Source organism: Pelophylax lessonae (assembly GCF_965119305.1).
Source record: "Pelophylax lessonae genome assembly, chromosome: 13".
Lineage (NCBI taxonomy): Eukaryota > Metazoa > Chordata > Amphibia > Anura > Ranidae > Pelophylax > Pelophylax lessonae.
The window spans coordinates 133,989,088-134,015,233 of record NC_138780.1 but is presented as its reverse complement, the minus strand read 5'-3'; the positions used below and the strand labels follow the sequence as shown (position 1 = coordinate 134,015,233).

Here is a 26,146-nt window from a genome sequence, read left to right as displayed (position 1 = left end):
AAATCCAGTGACGAGAGAGTTGGGGAGGCAGGCTGAGCTGCACTGTGTGTGTCAATATTTGCATACAGTCAGAGGCTAAACTAGAACCTTCAGGGCCCAGTGCAAGAAACCATGAAGGGCCCCCAGGAACCCTGGCCAGGGCCCTTCCCTTCAAGCCTAGGGCTCTTCACACTGATCCCGGGGCCCTTTACTCTCGTTGCGGGGCCCTTTCACAAGTTCTGCAGTGGGCCCCCTTTCTGGCATCTTGAGGCCTCCCCATGGTGGTTGCAAGTGTGACCTTTGCGATCCTGGAAGTACACCCACTGGTGTCAGCAGTTTTTATTTTTTGGTATTTTAATTGTATTTTTTTTTTATCATTTTATTTTATTTTTTTACAATGTCACTGACTATGACTCTGTCCATTCAGAAAAAGAGGAGCTAGTAAATTACATATTTACATATTTACCGACCCCTTCCTGGTTCTCTATTGTGATACATCCCCTGCAGCAAAGGAGGACTCAAAGGGAAGATAGAGGATTAGTTTGAGGCCTTCTTTGCTTACACTGCGAGATATCGGTTTATTTCTGGTGAGCACGTATTGCACTTAGAGGTGGATATTAGGTGGTTGGATCACACATAGGAATCACTATTAATCACTTAAGATTTTGTGTACTGTGGAGCACACATGCACCGATGTCTAATGGACTTTATTATTAATTTTTCATTAGGAGAAGATTACTCTTTGTTTCACCTTCTTCAAATGCATTTTTATGTTTTCATGTTTGTTTAAGATTTTGCACTGTTGCATATTGGTGTAGAGAGAAGCAAGCACGGAAGAACACTGTTTCATCACTATTGTTGAACTTTTCTTTGGGGAATCATTTCACTATTATTTAATATTAGTCAAAGCACAACATTTTTTTAAAGGGGAGGTGGTATCAAAACTTTGCTTATCACACCTTGATGCTGTAGGTATTTGGTTGTATCATATTATATGTTTTTCAAGACATTACTAAAATTACTGTTGTCCTGCTAGTTGAACATTCATTTTTTTATTTTTCTGATCCATCGTTTATCTATTTATTTATTTTATTAAATTAAAGTAGCGTATATTATTCATTATTGAATTGAGTTTAAGCAGCGCAAACACGTTTTTATTTCTCCTCATAGAAAGTAGAATTATGCAGCCACCATCACTGAAGCCCGCAAGAGTACAGTTTTTTTTTTTTTTACATTGTTACAATAAGATCACAAATCCATCAATATCATATCAAATGAAACCTAATAAAAACAAGGCTAGCAAGACTGACATGCAGATCTTACCTCTGCAGCACTGCCTGGCATTTGCTGGCAATATTCTCAGAGTCATAATGTTGGTTGTCTTGCAGTTGTATAGCAAAAGACTCCATTTCATCTATCCTATCCATCTGGGCATCAAGAGCCTTTTGAAACTTTTCGTGTTGGTGCCGAAGACTTTCCACACTAGCCACTGAGTCCTAGAAAGTAAAAGCAACAGACAATGCAGTATTTTCATTTGGGGAACTACTGATGGTCTGCTATTATGAATCATCTTCTGTCAAAAGATTAGGACAGAAAGAAAGCAACATTTCACATTTTCAGACATGAACTATGAGTAAACTGGATGGCTGCTGCATTATGAGAAATTCAGAGGCACCCAACTGTATAATTATTTCCAAGTCCTTTAAACTGCCTTTGGAAAGTCCCCACCAGAGGCATTCCAAAATTGTGGCATGTGACTCAATCTACATGAGTGTCAAATGTTTCCCTGTATGTCTATGGACCCAACACCCTTTCAAGGAGGCAACACAAAGTGCAATAAGGAATTATGAAGAGCAGAAACCTCTGTTCAGTTTATTGCATTCAAACCAACTGATGAAGAGATTATTTTTTTTCCCCTCCTCATTGCGCTTTGCACTGCTTTACCAAATAAATCTAGTTATCAGGGAGAACAAGGCTAGAACAAGGTGGAGGCCTTCAAGATTTTGAACAGGATGTTGGGAATATAGATATGAGTGTATTTATATACTATACTCGCTCCCCTCTGGTCCAGACTTGACAGCTTAGCTTGGCATTGCATTCTAAGTCTGAAACTATTTATTGTATGACTACCACAGGTTATATACAATATTAATGTCAGAAATACAAATATCAAACAGTGGCTTCACTTGTTCTCCTAAAAAATGAATCCCAAGCCACAATGTCAGATTTAATATGTATCTTGGCTGTAATGAGGAAACCTTCAAGTGAAATAACAGAACATGTGGGAGAACTCGTCTGCGGTTAGCTATGTAATTTGCTACTAATATCCTAACCAGTAATTGCAATAATACCACTGAACCAGACTTATGGGGAGTCTATCCAGACTGTGATTAAATACAATTTTAAACTGTGGATAAGCATAACCTGTTGTCCAACTTGTAAATCTAATCATCTATTCATTAAAAACAAGTTTTGTCATGTGGAATCAGATATGGATTACAGTCTGGTTAAAGCTGAACTCCGAAAAGATATTAATGCTACAAGTAATGCAACTCTGTAATAATTAATAATGCCTTAAATGTATTAATAAATGCAAGCAGTGTACATTCCTGAATTTTATTGGAGTTGCATAGCTCAGACTGGAGGAAGCAGAAGCAGCACAAGAAGTTAATCAGTTCTGCTACAGTGCAAGGAATCATGCTGATAGAGGGAGAGAGCAGAGGGAGGCTATGTTCACACTGATCCGACACGAAAGTCGTAAGACTAGACTTCTGATCCGACTTTGCCCTGCGACTTAATGTACAACTTCCATACAACTTCAATGAATGGGATCCGACTTTGATTTGACTTTGAGATGATTGCGACTTGTCTTTTGACCAATCAAACAATTCCTTTGCTTCTGGTATGGAGGAAACCTCACGCCGAAGTAAAAAAAAAAAAAAAATGACCTGGGGTCCCCCCAGAACCATATTAGGCCCTTTGAGTCTGGTATGGATCTTGAAGGGCAACGCTTAGCCAAAACTGAAAAAAAAAAAAACGGAACTGGGCCAGCCCCTCCTAAGACCAAACCAGACCCTCTGGTTTGGTATGGATTTTAAGGGGAACCCCACGCCAAAAAAAAGAAAAAATATGGCATGAGCTGCAGGCAGGGGGCTTATCAGAATCTGGCAGCCCCCCCTTAACAGTGTTTTAAATATGTCATGTGATTCATGTTTGATGTGAATGGGGAAAGCATCACATCTTTCAGTTTTAGCTCTTTCTAATTGATATTTCCAGATTTTTATTAATTTAATGAAGTTACTAGGACCCCAATAGATGCTGGAGTCCTTCTTCTTGCACATGCATTTATATATGTAGGTAGGGGTTGAGCAATATCCATATTTCGGTCGAATGTTTTTTCTTTTAGTTTCAAATAGTGGAGCTGCTCCCCCACCGTTCAATAGTTTTAGGTGGTTTCAACCATGTAGAACTCCATTATGTTGTGTTTTGGTTTTTAAGGGGTACAATCCCCATCCTCATTCACATGGGGGCAGGATCTGGGGCCCCCTTGTTAAAGGGGAACTTATAGATTCCGATAACCTGGCTGTTGGGAAGAGGCCCTTGTCCCAATTAACATGGGGACCACCCCCCATGATGAGGGCATGTGTCCTGGTTGAGGAGAAGGGGGCACTCACTTGTCCCCCCTTTCCTAATCTGCCAGGCTGCATGCTTGGATAAGGGGCTGGTATGGATTTTCAGGGGGACCCCCATGCGGTTTTTGTTTTGTTCTTTTGGCGTGGGGTTTCCCCTTTAAAATCCTTACCAGACTGAAGGGTCTAGTATGGTCTTGGGGGGGACCCTACACGTTTTTTTTTTTTTTTTTTCAATTTTGGTGTGGGGTTTCCTCTCAAGATTCTCAGAGCACAAGTCGGATCAATTAAGATGATGATCCTGACTTCCATTCAAATTAATGGGCTGAAATCATGCTCAAGTAGAACCTAAGTAGTCCAGGTAGCATTTTCAAAGTCAGATTGACACAAGTTGGACCAGTTAAGACGGCTCTAATAGGGAACCATTGATTCTGACATGACATGCGACTTGTACTCTGTACTCTGGAAGTCGGAGCCCATGTCAGACCAGTGTGAACCGGCCCTCACAGGGAGATGAGCTTATCAGTCTGCTGCTTCTCTTTTTACTGTCCAGTCACAGACTGGTGGTGGGGAGAAAACAGAGGCAGGTTTTCTAACTGTCAGACAGGGGTGTGCTATGGGACAGAGCTGTGTAAATCTCAGAACTGGATAGACAGAAAAATACATCTTTTGTCAGGCAAAATCAACCTGTTTAGCTGTTTGCTTGATGTTCAGCCTTATAGAATCACTGCTAATATGCATCACTGTTTGTATCATATTAGGCCAGATAACTTAACATTGAAGCAATTTCAATTAAACAACCGTTATGTATCTAAAAAGCACTTATTTAGTGAAATTGAAATTGCTGACCTCCATCTGAAAATGCCAGTTGCTTGGCTGTCATTTTGACTTTTTGGCTTTAGTGGTATTGTCAATGACTCCAAACCACTATGTAGATCAGTAAATTTAGCGTGGTCAGAACTATAGACATGCTTTTTCTGGGTTTGTGACTCAAAATAACAAAGCCAGAGGATCAGGATGACAGCCAGGCAACTAGATTTTTCTGAATGAGAAGTCAGCAGTGGGAGCCTCCATGTTTCTTTGAAAAAAGGTGTTTTGCCCATACCAGGCGAAGATATTGGGGCACTCTAAATCTGATCCCCACAGCAACTTATACTTCCAGTATGTTTGATTTTTCTCCCTTTGCATTCTGCTCACCTACCAGAATGAGTAGTCATCCTGTGTAAACTACTATTCCATCTTACATAAAGCTTACAAATGGCTGAGGATTCCCAGGACACCCAGATGACAGTGCTGGTGCCTCAGCAGCAAATTGCCAAGAACTGGCACTGGAGTAAGAATAGGAGTGAGTCAAAAGCTCCGCCATACCTGAAGTATGTCTCCCTCTCTCTCTTTCCTTCCAGCCACTGAGTGGAGCAAAGAAGGGAAAAGGATTATAACTGCTGCGGGGACCAGCATTAAATCAGTAGTAAACCCAAATGATTTTTTTTTTAATCACACTACTGCTTTCCAATTCTTAGATATAATGGCTGCATACGTTCTATTTCCTTTATTTTCTACTGGTGATCTGGCCAGTAAGTCTGATCTTTTTCAAAAGAACAAACTGTCCTACAGATGTAGCATTTACAGGGATGAAACAAACATTTTTAACACTGACAAGTTTGCTTGAAATGATCAGCTTCTATTTATTTGTATAAAATATTATCCCAAAAGGAACAATACTGTAATATAAACATAATATATTAGCTGGAGTTTGGCTTCAATTTTTCTAGTGTATCTCTGCAAGTGCATCTAACACTCCCCTCCCCCAGACTGACAAAGTCCCTGTCCAAATGTGTCTCTGTTGGTTACAGAATGTAAGCACCCTAATAAATGTTATTGGACAGATCACCGAGTGAAAACAGAGGACAACAAGTGTAAAAAAAAAAAAAGAAAACTAATGCAGCCACCACATCTAATGGTGGCAAGCTGCACTATGTTACAGTTTTTGATTTTGCGCTTAATACTGCTTTAAAGTGAACCTGCGTCTTTGAACACAGGTTCACTGAAGCAAAATCTGTAGACTTCTGTACCCACTGTGCTAAATAGAGCTGTATATATGGTAATATTTCCAGGATTTCTGCTCACTAAGGAGCCGAGAATTATTGAAAATAGGAAAGTGTTACTTGGTATTTTTGTTATGCCCACACAAATCTAAGGGCAAAAAAAATAAATAAATAAATGAAAAATAAAAGAAATTGATCATCTCTATTGACATCACAGTTTAACCACATGCTCCGGTCAACAATGATAATTTTACTTACAAAAACAAAAGCTGCGCTGTGATGAATTATTACTAAATAGTGAACATAGTATAATATTTTAAATAATAAAGTGTTGTATTGAACAATAAAGTGCTGAGTGAATACCCCATGCATAATCCAAACGATTGATAAAGATAAATATTATATTGAAAGTCCAAAATTAGCGAGTTATTTGAATTCCAACCAAAAACAAAATAAATATGTAAAGTAAGAAGTGAACTTCCACCACAATGTGTCTCCAACACCACACAGAAAACCTGCTTACCAGACAGAGAGACCCCAAAGGGTCAAGCACGTCAGAGGTAAGCAGATATTATGGTAACAAATGGACCTCTCCGCTGTGGCTCTTTAATGATATTCAGCTTTGCACCGGATGATGATCTCGGAAAAATACAATAAAAATCGCCATAGTGTAAAATAGCAAAGTGAATTTATTTAAAAGAATAATAGTTGCACTTACAGCTAGGGATGATCGAACGGTTCGGGTCGACCATCGGTTCGACCCGAACATTGGGTGTTCGAAATTCGGCCGAATTCCGAACTTTTTGCGGTAAAAGTTCGGAATTCGGCCACCAGAACCGCCCAAAATGCAATGGGACAGGAACTGGGCTTTAAAAGCCCATGATTGGCCCAGAAACATCAGTAAAATGTGATTGGAGTGACTACGGGGTCCAGAGCCCAATCAGTAGTGAATACGCCCCCCATACGCCCCCCAGTATATAACATAGCCCCGCCAAAACTCTAGCACTGTAATACAGAGGCTGTGGAAGAGAGTGGAAGCATTTGGGTTTCTCCTGCTGCTTGCAAAGCTCCAGTGTCATTTTGCAATTATTAGTGTGAGGAAAGGGATATGCAGTGTAGTTAGGGTACTATATACCACTATAGTTAGATTCAAAAATCTAGTTTTTGTAGGGATAGCTTTAAGTGTCAGGGTGACCGTAGTGTAGTTTAGGGTGACCTTACTCTGCCATGTCAGGGTGACCGTAGTGTAGTTAAGGGTGAACTGACTCTGCCATGTCAGGGTGACCGTAGTGTAGTTCAGGGTGAACTGACTCTGCCATGTCAGGGTGACCATAGTTTAGTTTAGGGTGAACTGACTCTGCCATGTCAGGGTGACCGAACTCTGCCATGTCAGGGTGACCCCACTATGCAGATTCTGGGTTAGGGGTATACATATACATATATATATATATATATATATATATATATCAAAAACGACAATTTTTAAGAACTTTTTTTTGCCTGATTCATAGTCCCTGGGGTATGACCCAGAACCCTAGGCACTATTTAGGGGCATTTATTGGGTTTTAGTGCTTCAAAATTGTGTTTTTTGATTCCAGAAGTTCGGGTCCCATTGATTTCAATGGGGTTCTGGAATCCGAACCGAACTTTTGGGAAATTCGGGTGTTCTGGTCGAACCGAACTTTTCAAAAGTTCGATCATCCCTAGTTACAGCAAGTTTAAAGCATCAGACATAGAGACAAGCCGCAGGCTATATGCTGCTCCTGTCCTTCCGGGATCTCCGTAACACTCAGTGACGTCAACTCTTCACTGATTTTGGACTTTCAATATTATATTTATTTTTATCGATCGTTTGGATTATATTTATTTTTATCAATCGCTTGGATCACTTTTGTTTTTGTATTTATAGATGTAGTGTTATCTCACTGTAAGTTTCAGCTTTAGAGTTCTTTGTGTTATTCAGCGCATTTAAATGTGATTAAAGATCATTTTACTGACAGATGCTTTATACTGATTTAGGGGGTCTATCTATAAATGTTTTCACACATCATGCACACATGAATTACACATATTTCCACTTTAATCCAATTACAAAATCGTGTTAATTTTAAGGGGAAATTTGTGTTAATCTTGTGCTGAAAACATTTATAAATAGACTCCATAGGTCTCTCGTTTTTGTCCTGCCATTCTTCTTCTGCACATGGCTACCCTGCCAACTCTTGTAACTAGCAGGACCTGAGTAGTCTAAATCTATGAAAATTCAGGCCATTTCATTCTCTGGTAATAGACTAGTCACTTTCTAGTCTCTCTGTAGACTTTCTTACACACTCCAGAAAGGGAAGAGTGAAGGGGCAATGTACAGATTCTTGTGATGACGGTTTGTAGTCAGTGAACACATTGCTGAATCTGGCTACAAGGTATTGTACAACAATGTAGTTTCCTGGACAGCAGTTTATTGGCAGATTTTACTTGCTGCCCAGACCTGTGTCTGATGATTCATTTCCACTCACCCCTAGATCTTCATTGGCTAAGAACGCTTCTTTACTATTCAGCCACTTCTCGCTTTGATCGACAATACTTAAAAATTTCTGTTAAAAAAAAGGAAACATATACATACATAAAAACATGGCTATTAACAGGAGTAAAATAACTGGCAGTGCGCAACAGCACATAGGACTAATGAAAAAAATATATACAAGTCATCAAACTTTAGAAGTAAATAATTTAATTTAAAAAAGTATTACCTGTAGGTCACGAGCCTGACACAGCTTGAGGTTCTGTCCTCTCCAGGATTTAATAAGCTGATCCCAAGCATCTTCCATACTGGAAAGAGTAAGTCGAATTTCATCAGCTGCATAATGGCCAGAATTGCTCAGCTTCTGCCCAGAGGTCTTCACTGCATTGACTCTCTCTGTGCGTGCTTCGATCTCTGCCTGGTGGAAGAACACATTAAGTGAAAGGGTATGTAGTCTATTAAAATATACCTGCTACACATGAAGGGCTGAATTTACATTTAGGCACAGAAGGCCTGAAGCTATAGGCAGTAGCCGTGTCCTGGCTGTTTGCAGCTCTCGGGACTTCTGTGTGTTATGCAGCATGTTGTTCTCCTCTCACCCCTACTCCCCTGCTGCTGCACTGAGATAGTGTGACAGACCCAACCAGGACAGGGGCTTTAGAAGAGAACTAGGGGAAAGCCTCCTACCCACTGATTATGGCCCATGGAGAAAGCAGATCATTCTTTAATGATGGGCAACCACCTAACGCTGAGAGCGTAGTTTGGATTACTTCTCTGAATAAGGACAATAAAGCTTCCCTTCTGGAGTGGATGAAAATGTGTAATATTTAATCTTGTACAGGATAATGGTCAGAGGAAAAATGGTGTCCCTCCTGCAGCCTGAGTTGGAGAGGCTCCTTCACTTGGGACAGAAACATTTATCAACAATATCCTGTAAGAAATCTATGAAGATAAATTAATTTCATCTTTAAGACTGCTAGAATATTGTAGGAGTTTGTCTCATAGACTGTTGCCGGATAGTCTGAGGTGGGGTGGGGTGGGGTTTGCTATGTGTTTATTGTTAAGTAGGTCTTTCCCATTTCTGTCTGTTGGCTAGCTTGGCTAACTCTTGGAGGTATCTATGATGGGATGATATATGTTTGTTAATTACATCACTGGTAAAGTAAGATCACTATTAGTTGTTAGCTGGTAATTGGATTGGTGTTTGAAGTTGTGCTGTCATGCTAATATCCTCAAGAGGAGGAATGTCCTCCTGTGGGGTATAAAGCATGTGTCTGAGTTTAAATATAGTCATTCTTTTGGTTCTATCCCAACATATTGTCTGTGTACGATGCTTGGGGTAAAAAAGGCCGACACTAGCTCTCGGTCTGCTCGGAACGGTTTGGAGGGCTGATGCATTGTTTGGCAGAAGTAAGCACCCAAGGGGGGTGTCAAAGCAGTTCCATCCCAGACAGAGTGGCCTTCTCACCCCCTCTCTATCCTGGCAGTGGTTTTGAGCCTATAAGAAGGAGACTTAATGATGCTGCAGGGAGGAGGATCATGGGACATGTAATCCCTAAGGAGCACAGTCAGATGCAAATTGACAATACTGTGAACTTCACTACCCAGACTGAAATGCACACAGATAAGGAGAGCTTTTACTCATCCCCTCCCCCTGGATAACACAATAGTGCATGGGAAATTAAGATATGTAGTTCTCAAAGGAGCGCTGCAAAGTGACTTGGATAGAGCTGTGGACATCAGTATTGAGGATTCCCTACACCCTTTTCCTGGGCATTTTGAGACCGAACTGGGTCTTTTTCCAGAGGGATGCAGAGTTAGCCGCCCTGCTGTCAGACCTATCAGTACCCAGAGAGACTGCTACAGAGGAGACAGAGCAGCTCAGGAACCAGAGTGTGCAGACCCACTGCTGTGTTCTGAGCATCCAGGGAGCTGAGAGAATGAGCCACAGAGAGTCACTGTGTCTTGGGACCAGAGCTGGGGAGACCCGTTGCTGTGTGTGCCTACTGCCAGTGAGGACCTGATCAGAAGGAACTGATCTTGAAGACTGGGACTTCTGGGACTGGACCTGTTGCATACCAGCAGAAGTGAGCAGAACAATGAAACTACAATCCTTACTGCCCACAGTAATGCCATAGAGACTGCGCTTCACTTAGCAGCCCATAAGCCATCCATTACACACTCTTAAAAGAATATTTCCACATGCATCACTTCACAGAAAGGCCCAAACAAAAGCTGACTTATACTTATGACTTATACTGACAATTAGGCCCCAGGTAGTATATAGCCACCTCTAGGGGTACCCCCTTTGTAAGGAATGCATACAACCACCTGCTATTGGGGCTGTATGTGTAGTATTCACACATGGACCTATATTTTTTAGTTAGTTAATGCTGATACTTTTAACCCTATTTGCATCATTTTTAATTTAATTTAGCATCACAACGGTTCTGTTGATGGCCATCTTACGGGTCAATGTACACACATCTAGTACAATATCTTTAAACATGTTCAAATTGCCTGTTCATGGTTTCATGCATTGTTTAACAGCATTTCCATAATACATCCTTTTATTCTACCATACAGTTGCTTGTGGCCTTTTTTCCGCACAGTTTTTTTTATAGAGTAGTAGCATTCTAACTTTAAGGTTACTCAGGTATGTGAGTGGGGTCTGAGCAGTTTAAATATTCTGCAGTAAAAGGGCACTAACGCACCTCAATACACTGCCGTAAAAGCACACTAATGAACTTCAGTATACTGCACTAAATGTGCAGTCAAGAGTCTGTAGCCATTTCAAGTGGTCATGCACAGCGGTTGGCTGAAATTCAGCGGGAATTCTACCTGCCTGAAAACCGCCTGATTTATGACTTGCCCACCAGTGGAACTCAACTTTGGCAAAGCTGCAGCGGAGGGCCATTAACAAGTACCTGTGTGAGTATGGCACAACGACGGCTCTGCTTTTTTTTTCCCATGCCAATGGCTGCTGATAAAGGATGCATGCACTGTACTGTCACCATTTGAGAAGGCAACAAGGATGGTGAGCTGTGATAATGCATGCATTAGGTGACACAATTCCTGTTGTGATCCTGCTGGAGCAGACTCTGCATGGCGTTGTGGACATAGCACTCGCAGCAGAGTAGTGGGAGGAAGAGGAGGACTTCCTTTCCTCTCAAGGCCTGCTTTTTTGCAGACACCATTCTTGCATGCTACAGAACACACAAGAGGAGGGGGAGAAGGAAGATTATGGCAGTTTTGGAGACATTGAAGCAGAGGAAGACATACGTCCAACCTTAAGAGATGGTTTTCCATCCCCAGAACCCTTGAGAGTAGTACGTGGCTGGGAGGAGGCAGCTCCAAATACTTTAATTCTCAGTGACCTTGAGGACTCTGCTTCTCATGTCTCCACAAACATGCGGTGCATGGGCTCCCTAATTTTTAACACGTTTTAATACGTTTAATTTTTAATACGTTTTGAGGCTTCTGTTAGTGAAGAGCAGTGGGGAAGGTGCCTGACTCAGTGATGCACTTCAAATTTTTTTTAGTCCTCGGTGCCCAGGGCTGTCAGCTTCCGCATCCCATCGGCAGCATCTGCATCATATGGTGGGAGATTATCTAGGGGCAAAAACAGACATGTAGAGCTTTCCAGTTGACGATCCACTCGGTTACTGGGTCATGAGAATAGACCACTGGCCAGAACTTTCTCAGTATGCAATCGAGCTGCTGGGCTGCCCTGCATCCAGCATGTTTTCAGAATGGACATTCAGTGTTGCCGGAGGTTTATGTGACAGATAAAAGAGTGCGTCTGTCCACAGACTCCATTGACCGGCTGGCATTTATCAAAATGAATCATGGATTAGCAGCAGCTTTCAAGCACCTGATGCCAATGTTGCAGATTAATTGTTTTTGGGATGTGGAATCTATGCAAGACTGCCTCGGCTGCCTAGCTTTGTGGGTGTTGATTTTATTGTGAAGAAATTTTTTGGTATAGGTTTCATGGGCATAATTAGCACTGGACCAATTTTTCCGCACCTGACAGATGCATATAATTTCAATTTTTGACAGCAAGGTCAATTCTTGCTTTCATCAAGAGTACCTCTATAGGGTTATGGTGTGAAGGGACCACCAACACCCAAAGCCCAACATTTCCTCACCTGTTACTTCTATCCAAAGTCTGCGAAACAGACACAAGAATGTATCCAAAAAATCTATAATCTTGTTCCGAGTGCACTAAATTGTGGCCTCAACATACAGACTGGCTTTCCAAGCCGTAGTTTATAAAATAAAGAAAGCTTGCACAGAAAATATATTTTTATTGGATTTATAAATATCACTTTTACTGCAGCAGGATCTATACACGGTACATATGCGCCACTTTACAGGCAGACTGAGGGGATCCCCTCCCCAGGCACTATATTTAAAGAAATTTCTAATTTTTATTATTTCATTTTAAGTATCAGTAAATCACTGCTCATTTAAACACGATGTGTTTTCTGTGTTCCTCTCTGATTTAGTATCACTTTGTTACTAGGGGTCTGACTGACCCAGATTTTATAGCTAAAACCCTGCCAGCTGTCATGCCACTTTTCAATCAATCTTCCTCAAGAGCCGTAAGGGCACTCTCATTGGAAGCAGGGGTTGTTGCAGGTGGAGCTTACCCACAAGGTCAGGAAAAGCCAGTTGGCAGCAAACAAATCACACTAAATTTGACAATGGTATAGAAGAGGATTTTCTGCCTAAGATAAATATAAAGCATTTTGCATTATCTGGTCTTAAGATGGAAGTTTAAAATGATTTATATGGTATGTTCATGTTGATTGATGTGTTTAAACTTTTTTCAATCTTCAACAAATGCTACGGTCCTTTTTTTTTTTTTTCGTTTAACCCAGACTGTTATGCAACTCCATCCCACAAAATAAGAATGGACTAATTTTTTAACCGGTTGCCGACCGCCGCACGACTATATACTGCGGCGGTCAGCCCCGGCCAGGCAGAGTGACGTATCGGTACGTCACTCGCCTGTCACTGACTTGCGAGCCTATAGTGGGCAGGCGCGCGCCCGCCGCGGCTCGTTCACAGGCAAGTCAGTGCGTGTGACCGGCGGACTCGATGTCCGCCAGTCACACTGCGATCGCTCCTGTGAAGGGAGAAAGACAGAGCAGCTTGTGTAAACAAGCTGCCTGTCAGTTCTCCCTGTGTAAAAGTAAAGATCTGACCGTTCTACTATGTAGAACGGTTGATCTTTGCTTTTACACCAATAGGAATGTCCCTACACAGTAGAAAGCACGCCCCTAGGACACACTTAACCCCTCCCTGTCCAATAAAGTTAACCCCTTCCCTGCCAGTGTCATTTTTGCAGTAACAGTGCATATGTATAGCACTGATTACTGCAGTAATGTCACTGGTAACCCCAAAAGTGTCAAAAATGTCAGTCAAGGGTCCGATCTGTCCGCCGCAATGTCGCAGTACCGAAAAAAAATCGCAGATCGCCGCCATTACGCGTTAAAAAAAAAAACACCAAAAATGACAAAAATCTTTCTCTTTGTTAGTAAACGCGATAACTTTTGCGCAAACCAATCAAAATACGCTTTTTGCGATTTTTTTTACCAAACATAGGTAGCATAAAACAAATTGGCCAAAAAATGTTAAAAAATTTTGATTTTTACTTTTTTTTTTGGGGAATTTCATATAAAAAAATGTGAAAAATATTGTTATTTTTGCAAAATTTACGCTCTTTTTTTGTTTATAGCGCGTGATCAAAAAATCGCACAGGTGATCAAATACCACCAAAAGAAAGCTCTGTTTGTGGGAAAAAAAGGACGTCAAATTCGTTTAGGTACAGCGTCGCACGACCGCGCAATTGTCCGTTAAAGTCATGCAGTAAAAAATCGCAAAAAAACCCCTGGTCCTTTAGCAGCCAAATCCTCCGGGGCTTAAGTGGTTAAGAACTGTCTGTGCTTTCCTAACCAACCCTATTAAAATGTCCCTTCTTCAACTGTCACTTTCCATTGCCAGTTTGAATCTGATTAGCAAAGTAATCATTTGCTACTGTAGTTTATACAAGATGGAGCATAAGTTCATGCATGTTCAGGCATGTGTCCAGTCAACCCTTGGCTTGGTACACAATGTTCCTCTTACTTATCATCTTTTTCAGACTTGTTAAACCAGATGCAGTCGACTGCGTTTTTAACTGCGTTTACAAATGCATATGCTAGGAAAAACTTAAAGGAAAACACATGAATGCATATGAACACACCTCAAATGCATGAGTATACATGTAAATATGATGCAAATGCACAGCAAACACATTACAACTGCATGTGAACATGCATCCGGAACAAACTTTTAATAACGTAACATTTTGGTAGTCTAGCGCCTGTATATACAGTCCACTAAATGCGCTCTCTGCAGTCTACAGTGTAATGACAGTCACTTAGGGCTTTTTGTACAACATATCTGTAATATTTGTAACACGATGTTCATGTGGGAGTGGTATGGCACAAACAGGAGAAGTGACTTCCCACTGCTTGGCCTCACTGGAACACTGCAGCTTGACAGCCTTCACTCTGTCTGCAGCCTTCCATTGTGCTCAGTCTTGCACAGCCTCTCTGCATGGACCATCGCCCAAGCAGCTCCTCTTAAATGCCCTTTACACAGCATGACATCCCTCAACTGGAGAGCAAGAACTCTCATGCCCTATAGAAGGCCCTTTCTCATAGAAAAACATTAGAAAGCCCAACCATTCCTTTTCATATCCAGAGACAAACTGGGGGATCAAGCGATATCATCTCATGTCTTTGGCTGGCCTGGAATTTTCTGGAGAGCAGGGGACCCATAGTACAAAACCAAGAATCCTCATAGCTTTATTTACAGTAGTAGTTGAGCAAGCTTCTGAAAAACATTAGGGATCTACCACCCATAATGCTTTTTATTGGTTTAAGTTTGCAAAAACGTTAGCCAGTGAAGTGTACCACTTAAACCATCTTTAGCTTGAGTCCCAAGAATTCTGTGGGTAGAATTGTATATCTATTGTAAAGGGAACTTGCTCAACTGGTAGGTAGTGGCAGCAGTAAACCATGCAAGAGACAAGGACATACAGAAACAGTCCAAGCAGGTTTGTTCTGCATTTTATTTTAGCAAAGCAGTAAATAAAGACAGTCCATAGCATAAAACAAAAAAGTATCTACTTATCCCAGCCACTAACTAAACGTATATAAGTTCCTGACTGGCTATGGTACCTACTAATGGGTTTCCAAAAGCAAACAGACAGCATATGTACTGTTTTGGTACAATGTCAGCAGCCAGACTTTTCACTCAGCCACAAGCTCACACAGCATAGAGAGAGCGAATGAAAGCTGATGATGAGAAATGAAAGAGCCCTCACAATCAGTCAGTTCATGCATAAAAAACCTTTGAACATCTAAAAGTAACTAAAAAGGGCTTGGTAACAGGTAAGACATGGACCTTAGGATAGAGGGTTTAGCTCTACAAAAGCCTCTGGGCTTTTTTAGCTCTGGAAAAAAAAAAAAACAAAGTTTGCTTTCTCCATAACAGACACAAATTCTGGAGTCCCTGATCATGTGTAGGGAAGAAACATTGGAGATACATATACACCATTCCCAACTCTGAAGGCCAGTGCCTTACCCTATGTAATGTAGTTGTTACGGCATGCCTGTATTATAGGAAACAGCACTGTATACACTACAATTCCCCTTTAAAATGACATATATTTAGTTTGTCAGAGCTGAAGCTAAAAACTAAAGCAGAAAAAAAGAAAATATTGGAAAGGATCCCCATAGCAACCAGACAAATTCTATTATTTTTCTGACCCAGGTTAGAAGAATAAAGTAAATGTGGTGGTATGCCACAGAAACCACTTCTAGCTTCTTTTTTTATGGCTCCTATGAGTCAACCAAAGTGAGCAGTTGGGAACACCCTAAATAAAAACAAAACTGTTGCATTTATCTAGCAAAATGTAAAAAATCAAAAATTTCAAATACACTCTGGTTTGGTTACTCAGCTAGAGGCATACCTTTCTCTCCTGGTGCTCTTCAATCCTGGCTTCAACATCTCCAGCATTTTTTGGCAAAGCAACCCCTTCCATCAGGGCCTGGAGTTTCTGCACCCAGTCGGTTATCTCTCGTATATCAGCATTGAACCTTTGCAGATGGTAAGAGGCGTCTAATTTCTCCTTCCTGCCAAGGAATGAAACGTGTTGTTCAGTGGACTGGACAGAGTGGACTCAGATAATGCTGGTGCACACTTTCTGTGCCAGAAGGGATATAGCAATGGACAAATGTTCCATAATTCATCCATAAAGCTACAGTCTTTTGAAATACAACCACAAAGGATTAGACATTAAAGCACAGCCCAGCTTACTGTGCTATCATTTATTCTGATCTCGGACCACAGACTGCCATGTGCCTTTTCACCAATGGTTTATTCTTATTCATACAGGGAATATTAAAAAAAAAATTAACCTTTGTTTTATTTTTCTTATTGATTGATGAATTTACTCACCATTAGGATGTTTAAAATGTTAAAAACTCAAAGTTGCAAATCCTTCAGGATTTATGTTTGCGTATTATCACTCACATTAATAGAGAGCCAACTGCTTTTGCTAGTATTTCTTTTTTTTCATATATGGGCAGGCAGTTTAAGCATGGGATGTCATAAAATGCCTGTTTAAGAGAGCTACCATTCCCTGCTTGCAGAGATCTTTACTGCTGCTACCAAGCAAGAACACATAAATCTGCTAAATACTAGCTTGTGAACACATCAGTAATTTATCAATGGGAATTACTTTTATTTCTTTAGAAACATCTTGTGCTGCCAGACAGAAGAGGGTAAACAGGGTGGGGGCAGTAGGAATGATCTGAATGGCAGCAGCCAGGGAATAATCTAAGGCTTGAGGTAACAATATGGCTCTGCTTTGCTGCTTCATTTAGTTAAAGTACATCTAAAATATTTTCTTTTTGGATAGAGTAGTAAAGGGGTAGTGAAGGGTTAAACCCCCATCAGGTTTTTAAGCCCTCTGTGTCTCATTTTGCATATCTTCCTTTACTTTTTGTTATTAAGGCAGTGTAGGTGCCAACATAGCCCCTCTAGCTACACTGTGAGGGATACTTCAAAGAGAGATGGTAGGCTTACCATTAATCCATGTTGCATGAGGTCCAGAGTGAAGTTTCCACAGTCAGTGATTATTTGCCCACACAGCTAAAAGTACCTATACCTGGTTTTATGATCATGGAACCACTGTGCTTGATTGGCCAGCAAACTTGCCTGACCTAAACTCCACAGAGAATCTGTGGGGTATTTTCAAGAGGAAGATGAGACACCAGACCCAACAGTGCAGATGAGCTGAAAGCCACTATCAAAGAAACCTGGCTTCCATAACACCTCAGCAGTGCCACCGGCTGATCACCTCCATGCCACGCGGTATTGATGTAGTAATTCATGCAAAAGGAACCCCAACCAAGTATTGAGAGCATACTATACTGTACATGGACATACTTTTCAGTAAGCCATCATTTCTGTATTAAATTTTTTTTTTTTTTTTTATTGGTCTTTTCTTATTTTCTGAGATTCTGAATTTTGGATTTTCACTAGCTGTAAGCCATAATCACCAAAATTGTAAGAAAGAAATGCTTAAAATGTATCACTCTGTGTGTAACGTTTCACTTTTTGAATTGAATTACTGAAATAAATTAACTTTTTGATGATATTCAAAGATGATATTCTAATTTTATGAGATGCACCTGTATGTGTTTCCCTTCACTTCCATTCTGTTACTGGGGGCAGAAAAAGCATTAAAATCCTCCCAACCAAGTGAAAACTGCAATGGAGTACAACAGAAAGGTTCTACTAAAGGTTAATTTACAGAAATGTGAAAACCACTTTGTACATTACCTCATGTGTTTCTTGAAAATTTGTTATACCCACATGGCTAGATCTATATGTAAAAACTAAATGCTCAAAGAGATCAGAAGCAATTCAAAAATACCTGGACATCATCCAAAATGTAACACAAAATCAAACATGGAACAACATCTGAGTGTACATTTCATGCAAACTGAGAAAACATTTATTTTTATGGGGCCTCCTGTGATGCTTAAAGGGGTATTTCACCCATAACTGATATTTCATTATGGATAGTAGCAAAAACAGGCTTGATCACCCACAGGTTACTAATATCCTTTGGGATCTTCCAGCAGGGATATCAAGCTTGCTGGCATCTGCACAAAAATGATACTGTATATCAGTTTAGCTCAGCAGTTCTCAACCTGTGGGTCGCGATCCCTTTGGGATCACCTAAGACCATCGGAAAACACATATTTCCGAAGCTCTTAGGCAGGCAATGTGCCGCGGCACCAGCACCTGAAAAAAAAAAATGGCCGTGGCAGGCCCGACAGGTACACTGCACATGTGTTGCCACCGCTTGGGAAGGCCTGTACATGCTCGGCTATTCTCAGGCAGACAGCACATGCGCGGTAACGTGTTGGCGCCAGGCGGTGCAATTTTTAAATGCAAGGCGCCTCACTAAACGGTAATTGAGACCCCTCCACAGCCCCTGCATCTCCTCAGGAGAATCTCCTGTACCATGCCCGCAGCACTGCATCTCCTGTACTATGCCTGCAGCACTGCCTCTCCTGTACCATGCACACAGCTTTGCATGTACTATGTCCACAGCCCTGCATCATTCCCGCAGCCCTGCATCTCCTACACCATGCCCGCAGCCCCTGCATTTCCTGCAGAATGCCCGCGGCCCCTACATCTCCTGCACCATGCCCGCAGCCCTTGCATCTCCTGCACCATGCCCACATCCCCTGCACCATGACTGCAGCCCCTGCATCTCCTGCACCATCCCCGTTGCCCCTGCATCTCCTGCACCATGCCCACAGCCCGTGCATCTCCTGCACCATGCCCGCGGCCCCTGCATCTCCTGCACCATGCCTGCAGCCCCTACATCTCCTGCACCATGGCTGCAGCCCCTGCATCCATTTGTAACAATGATACATCCTGCATATCAGATATTTACACTAAGATTCATAACAGTAGCAAAATTACAGTTATGAAGTAGCAACGAAAATAATTTTATGATTGGGGGTCACCACAACATGAGGAACTGTATTAAAGGGTTGCGGCATTAGGAAGGTTGAGAACCACTGGTTTAGCTGGTCTGACCCTTTAAGGAGTGGTGTTGTTTATAAAATGACTCTTTAGAGATTCAGCTAGGAGCTGGATGCTCTCAATAGAAATTCAATTGTTACTGATCTACGATCTACCCTCACTTAACCAACACACAAAATATGTCTGTTACTTTATAAATAACTTTGGTTAGGCTGCCTTTCCAATACCTCTGGTTAGCTTGGAGCTGGAGTTTTTGCCAGCTATCTGTCATCTCCTTCTCTTTTGAGGTAAGGCGTTCACTCATTGATGAATTTCCACGGGACAGACGTTTTGCTTCTTGATGCAAAGCCTGCAAGGAAATATTTATGTAAAAAAATAATTTTAGTTCCTGAAGGTTCTTGGCAAGTGATGGTATTTTCCGAGAATAATGTGGATCAGATCCCAACAAAAGTAAGAAACAATTTGTAAATAGATCCTCAAACTTGGCAACATATTCTGGACATTTAACACGTTAATTCAAAGTATTTGCATATAGTAAATTGTCCATAGACTATATCTGAGTTATAAAGAGACACTGCTGTGTCCATTTACGAAATATTTTACCCAAGTTCACATTTTCCACATTAATGTACATTTGAAAAAATTTTAATATTTAGGGGAAAGTAGTGAAAAAATCTCAAAAGACTGATAAATAGACCCCTATGTATGAACAATTTAAAACACTGCATTATTGTAAACATTACCCTGCCTAATTATAATTAAAGTAGAACTAAAGGGTGAATACTTACTTGTCCAATTGTCCCTTCTATGAAGGGGGGGGGGGGGGGTGATGTCACTCCTGCGCATGCCTAGGAGCTAGTCATCCAGGCACTGAGAGACCAGCCCAGCATTGTAAGCTGAGTTGCGCATGCACAGCTCAGTTAACAGCGATGGAGAAGACTGCAGGCAAGTAGGGGAATTTTAGGGGGCATGTCTCTTCTGCAATAAAAGCCTGCCAGCTCACTGTTTCTTACAGCAAACTTCAGTACGACTTTAAGCTATCTTGCTATTATACTTGATGTAAAAAAAATAAAAAAAAATAAATAAAAGTAAACCTTTAAAATTAAAAATCTTGTTAAAAATTAATCTGATATACTGTTTTCCAAGATTTTTGCTGTATTAGTTTTACGTACCTCTTTCTGTGTCTGGATGACCTTGATTTCACGTAGAGTTTCTTCATGTCTCCGAATTAAGTTGGTGACGCTCTCAACATCCTTTCCATAGTCCAAGGCCTGCATGAGCACACTCTAAAATGGATGGGTAAGACTGAATTAATAAATATCAACAGCTGGTTACTGCTATCATAGGACTTACTTTACTTGTACTGACTTTCTGTCTATTGTACACAGACATGCACATTTACCCCAAAATGTAATTTTATTTTTGCTAGAACAGGGAAAGGTTAAACCCCTTTCAGTTTATTTTTGCCCTCTATGTCCCATTTGGAGGGGTTTACATTTCCTTCCTGTCCTGGAGACACAGAAGGAACAGGAAGGAAGAGAAAATCTCTTTCAAAATGAGAGGAACTCCCGCCTCATACAGTTATCAGAACACTGTCCCTCATGTCCTGTTCCAGTGACAAGACTACATTTTTGGATTTCCTCTCACTTTCTGCTTTCATGACAAGGTTCACCAAGACAATTAGAGGGGTTGTATTTCCCAAGTGGGACTACAGACAACAATAAAAACTTGACAGGGGGTCTAACCTTTCCCTGCTGTATCCAGAAAATATAAGTTTTGCCTTTATATACACGTTAACAAAAACTGAGTTACACTGGTAGGATAAATCCTTCAAATACTTCAGGTACATGGTGGAATGTTCAGTAATTATGGAAAACCCAAGACACCCACCCAAAACTATTATTTTGTTATGGTAGTAATGGTGATGAGGTCTATCACTGGGTTAAATATACTTGCCCTTATGAAGTTCTCCCAGTTGTCCACTTTGCTTATTGCTCACATTAGTTCTGTCTGTTATAATGAAACATACCCACTTAACCGAGCCATTACATTATCTGACGTATTCAACTTGCTTCCTATACAATTTGGTTCAGTAACACAAATTTCCTCCACCAGTTCATCCTTACATTTAGAGTGCAATTGGAAAAATTGCCAATATCAGACTATAGCCACGTTTCTGGGAATTGTGTTGGTGACTGACTTACCTTTAAAGTTTTTTTTACATGAAAAGTTTTTAAATAATCCAAAAACATATAAACCATATGCCATCAGTATGTGCAGAATTCCAGATGTTTCAATAATGATTAATTATGACTTTATTTAGTTGCATTGGTTTCCACCATTACATAACTTTTGCATAAACCAAAGACCCATAACTTAGAGAGATTTTAAAAAGTATCTGGGAAAACAAATGTTATAGAAAAATACCTAGCGTTTTAATGATGCTTCTGGCATAGAGGTATGCAAGTTATAACATAGTAAACTGCGAGCAGACTAAACAGCAGGGTGTATTGCAAGACCTGCAGGTGGCTGTAATGGTGGGTTATGCTAATGGAATGACACAGATGTGAAGCATAAGTCACGGGGGAGCAGTATTCTTACCACTACAAAGATTTCAACCCTGAAAGACCAACAAATTACATTTAATGACTTTCTTTTCTCAAATAAAATACTGTTTATAGTACTAATTAGGAGACATACAGGCAATGTTCCTTTGGAAACATATGAAAACAAGGGCCTGCAGATAATGCCACGTTTTACATGGCAGATCCATAAGTGAATGACCTGCCCAATGTTTCTGAAAGTGACTGTGTCATGAGAACAGTATGGGGCTGCCATTATTGCCCTCTTCTTTCAAAATATTAGATTCCTGGCTTTCATGTAAATGCTTTGGCTTTGACACTTTCTGAGTCCCTGACCCAGAACAAGTATAGGATAAGGAATTCTGACACCTGTCCAACACTCCTTTACAGTATGCTGGTTCCAGGTCTTTGTCTAAAAAGTATTGAAGACACAGCCAGGGAACCAGAATTTTTAAAAGAGAGCAAGCAATCATGCAGCCTTTGCTAAACCAGAACACTTACTGGTGGCCAGTTGTGTTTCAGAAAAAGGGCCTCATATCCTGAGGGAGGATGCCTCTGCTCAACATTTTAAACATAAACCTGTTATTGAGACTGTTATTATTGACTTTTTATTCTGAAAATGCTAGGTGCCTGGCTGTTATGCTGACCCTTTGGCCTCACTCTGTTTTGCATACTAAGCCAGAAAATCAGCAAAACAGCTAGGCAACAGGCAGACCCCTTATTTATTTATTTATTTATTTATTGACAGGCTAACTTTAAAGCTCAAATTCAGCTTAAATCAGCTAAATACTAGGAATTGGCTTGATGTTCGAGTCGACCGATAAGTTTGACTCGAACATCAGCTGTTTGTGTGTTCGCTGAACACATGAACAAATGGGGCATTCATCGGCGAACAAACTTCTCGCTGAGCGCCCATTTGTTCATAATGCACTGCGCTAGTGCAGTGAATAAATACTGATAATTGGCCAAAGCATGCACATGACCCGTATGCTTTGGCCAATCACAGCACAGTGTCCTGTCAGAGCCATGATTGGCTGCCTTTAGCCAATCATGGCTCAGGGGCTAAGTCCACGCCCCACACTATATAAGGCTGCTGCTTACACAGCAGCCATGTATATTGTATGATAATAGAGGATAGGCAGGTAGTTAGTGGATAGTGAGTTGAGTTAGTTTAGTGCAGTCAGTTTAGTGAACAGGCATACCCCACTTTTATAATGTATGGCTATGTTGCAGTCCTGGGTCCCCTCTCAGTGCTCCCCAAGTTTTGTGTCCCTGTCACTTATAGTTCGTGAGCAGTGCCATGCCAAGCTGACTGAGATTTCCCATGGACGCCAATGTTAAAGACAGGGAGCAGTGCCATATCAAGCTGACTGAGATTTCCCATAGACGGCAATGTTAAAGACAGGGAGCAGTGCCATGTCAAGCTGATCGCGATTTCCCATAGATGCCGATGAGCACTGAAAGTTGAAAATTGGTCTAGGCAGAAATGGCGTGGGGTCCTTCCAAAATCCATGCCAGGCCCTTTGGGTCTGGTACAGTTTTTTAGGGAAACTCCATGACAAAATTGAAAAAAGAAAAAGCATACCAGACCCTTATCTGAGCAAGCAGCCTGGCTGGCCAGAATGGGGGGGGGGGATGAGCGAGCGTCCCCCCCCTCCTGAACCATACCAGGCCGCTTTCTCTCAACATGGGGAGGGTGCTTTGGGGTGCCCCTCAAAGCACCTTGCACCCATGTTGATGGGGACAAGGGCCTCTTCCAGACAACCCTGGGCTGTGGTTGTCGGGGTCTGCGGGTGGGGGGCTTATTGGAATCTGGAAGCCCCCTTTAACAAGGAGGCCCCAGATCCGGGCCCCCCTATGTGAATGGATATCAGGTACATCATACCCCTACCCATTCCCCAAAAAAGTGTACACAAAAATAAACACAAAAGCCAGTTTTTGACAAGTCCTTAAAAAATAAAAAAATAGTGTCCCCCGATGTAAGTCGATCGTCAATCATGTCACCCACTGCACCCAAAAAATGTGCAAAAAAAAAAGAAGCTCCCGCCTCTTCACATGCCTCCTGGCTAATGAGCCGCCTTAACCATGACAGCTCTTTTATAGGTAAGTAGCGGGGACACCCAGTTACATCACCACCCCTTCTGACGTCACGTGACATTATTTTTATTTTTAATAAAGGACTTGTCAAAAACTGGCTTTTGTGTTTATTTTTTTTACAAATAAATGTAATATACACTTTTTTGGTGAATAAGTAGGGGTATGATGTATCCGATATCCATTCACATTGGGGGCCTGGGATCTGGGGGCCCCCTTGTTAAAGGGGGCTTCCAGATTCCGATAAGCCCCCCACCCGCAGACCTCGACAACCATAGCCCAGGGTTGTCCGGAAGAGGCCCTTGTCCCCATTAACATGGGGGCAAGGTGCTTTGGGAGGCACACCAAAGCACCCTCACAATGTTAAGGGCAAGCAGCCTGGTATGTTTCAGGAGGGGGGGGACCCTCACTCGTCTGTCCCCTCATCCTGGTCAGCCAGGCTGCTTGCTCAGATAAGGGTCTGGTATGGATTTTGGAGGGGACCCCACGCCATTTTTCTAATCAATTTTGGCCTGGGTATGGACTGGGGGTGCGGGAGGCCATGCCATTTTTTTCAATTTTTATTATCTGTATTGCCGGGAGCCTACAATACATTACAACCGCGAGCAAGTTTAAATTACATTTTTTCCTTAAGAAATATCTGCAGCAGGCTACATACATCATACAAATGCGCCACTTTACAGACACATTAAGGGGACCCCCCAGGCACGATATTTAAAATAATTTTTCATTTTTATTGTTTCACTTTAAGCATTATTAAAATCACTGCTCCTGTAAAAACGATTGTTTTAAAAAAATGTTTTGCATTGATATATGTCCCCTATGGCGGTACCCAGGTCCCCATACACTTTTTATGGCAATAACTTGCATATAAGCCTTTAAAATGAGGACTTTTGATTTTTATGTTCGTGTCCCATAGACTTTAATAGAGTTTGCATTTTCGCTAGAACTTTTTCCCTGTTCGTGATGTTCTGGTGCAAACCGAACAGGGGGGTGTTGGGCCCATCACTTCTAAATACATCCCGGGTCTGTAAAGTCATACATCTTTTTTTTTTTTTAAAAGCAGCCACAGCCTAAGTAGAAAAGGACCCTTGCTCTATATGTGGAAGCAGTGGTCTCTCTGCAGAGGTCCAACACCTGACTGCCAAGCTATAGTTCTGACTAAGCGGGAAAGAGGGGTATCAAATGTCTGCATAGAGCCCACAGCTTCCACACAGAGAGCAAGGACCCTTCATGCTGTCAGAGGGCAGGATTTTCTACTCTGCCTGCTTTTTAATATTTTAAATAACTTTTGGTTTGGGTACATCTGTATAACGTATTTTGCTGATTTAAACTTAAAGCTTGGTTGGGCTTTATGACCTCCCAGAGTGATTTCACTAGAGCAGGGATTCCCAAACTACGGCCCTCCAGTTGTTCAGGAACTACAATTCCCATCATGCCTAGTTATGTATATGAATGTCAGGGTTTTACAATGCCTCATGGGATGTGTAGTTCTGCAACAGCTGCAGGGCCGTAGTTTGGGAATCCCTGCACTAGAGTATAAAGGTGGAGTACAACAACTGTAGCTTCTTCAGCAATCAGAAGTGCATCTATTGGGGCAAAAAAAAATTCTTTGTAGAAGTCAATATATTGTACAGGGTGCAGTTTCAGTGTGGTGCAATTTACATGCATTATCATTCATCTCTATGGAGATGATATTTTGCAGGGGACCACACCAAATATGTTGCAAGTAGCATTTCTTTAACACAACCTAATACAATGCACCTTTTTGCCCAGTTCATATCTTTTAAGGGTTAGTTTACCTTTACCAAGAAAACTGCCTATGTAGGTAAACGGCATCTGTAGATAAAAACAAACTGGGCAGCTTTGACCAAATTAAATAATGCCCTTGCTATAGGTGTAGATCACTTACGTGGAACCAACTTGGATAGCACTGCAGCCTCCACTGCAATCCAAAGAAGGCTTCATAACCTGGTGCCTTTGCTCTACAGTCTCTGGAACCCCACTGCAGCACAATCCATAAAAAAGTGCAGACACATCAGTATTAATCAGCAAAGCGGGTATTTTGTTATTAAAGACAGTAAAATACAGCAAATGGAAAGTCAATGCGTTTCAGCCATTTATACCTTAATCATGGCTATGATTAAGGCCTGAACAGCCAAAACACGTTGGTTT

At 41.4% G+C, this 26,146-nt stretch overlaps 1 protein-coding gene across 1 annotated transcript in view; it reads right to left on the bottom strand.

Moving 5' to 3' along the window:
• SPTBN5 (spectrin beta, non-erythrocytic 5) overlaps positions 1-26,146 on the bottom strand; it is a gene marked incomplete at its 5' end in the record, with an annotated part of 344,281 nt that overhangs the window by 50,560 nt on the left and 267,575 nt on the right. Inside the window, 6 exons of the mRNA XM_082275221.1 lie at positions 1,303-1,475; positions 8,164-8,241; positions 8,398-8,586; positions 16,198-16,360; positions 19,523-19,644; positions 20,468-20,581. Coding sequence (XP_082131347.1) covers positions 1,303-1,475; positions 8,164-8,241; positions 8,398-8,586; positions 16,198-16,360; positions 19,523-19,644; positions 20,468-20,581 — 839 coding nt within the window. The remainder of the gene's footprint in view (positions 1-1,302; positions 1,476-8,163; positions 8,242-8,397; positions 8,587-16,197; positions 16,361-19,522; positions 19,645-20,467; positions 20,582-26,146) is intronic.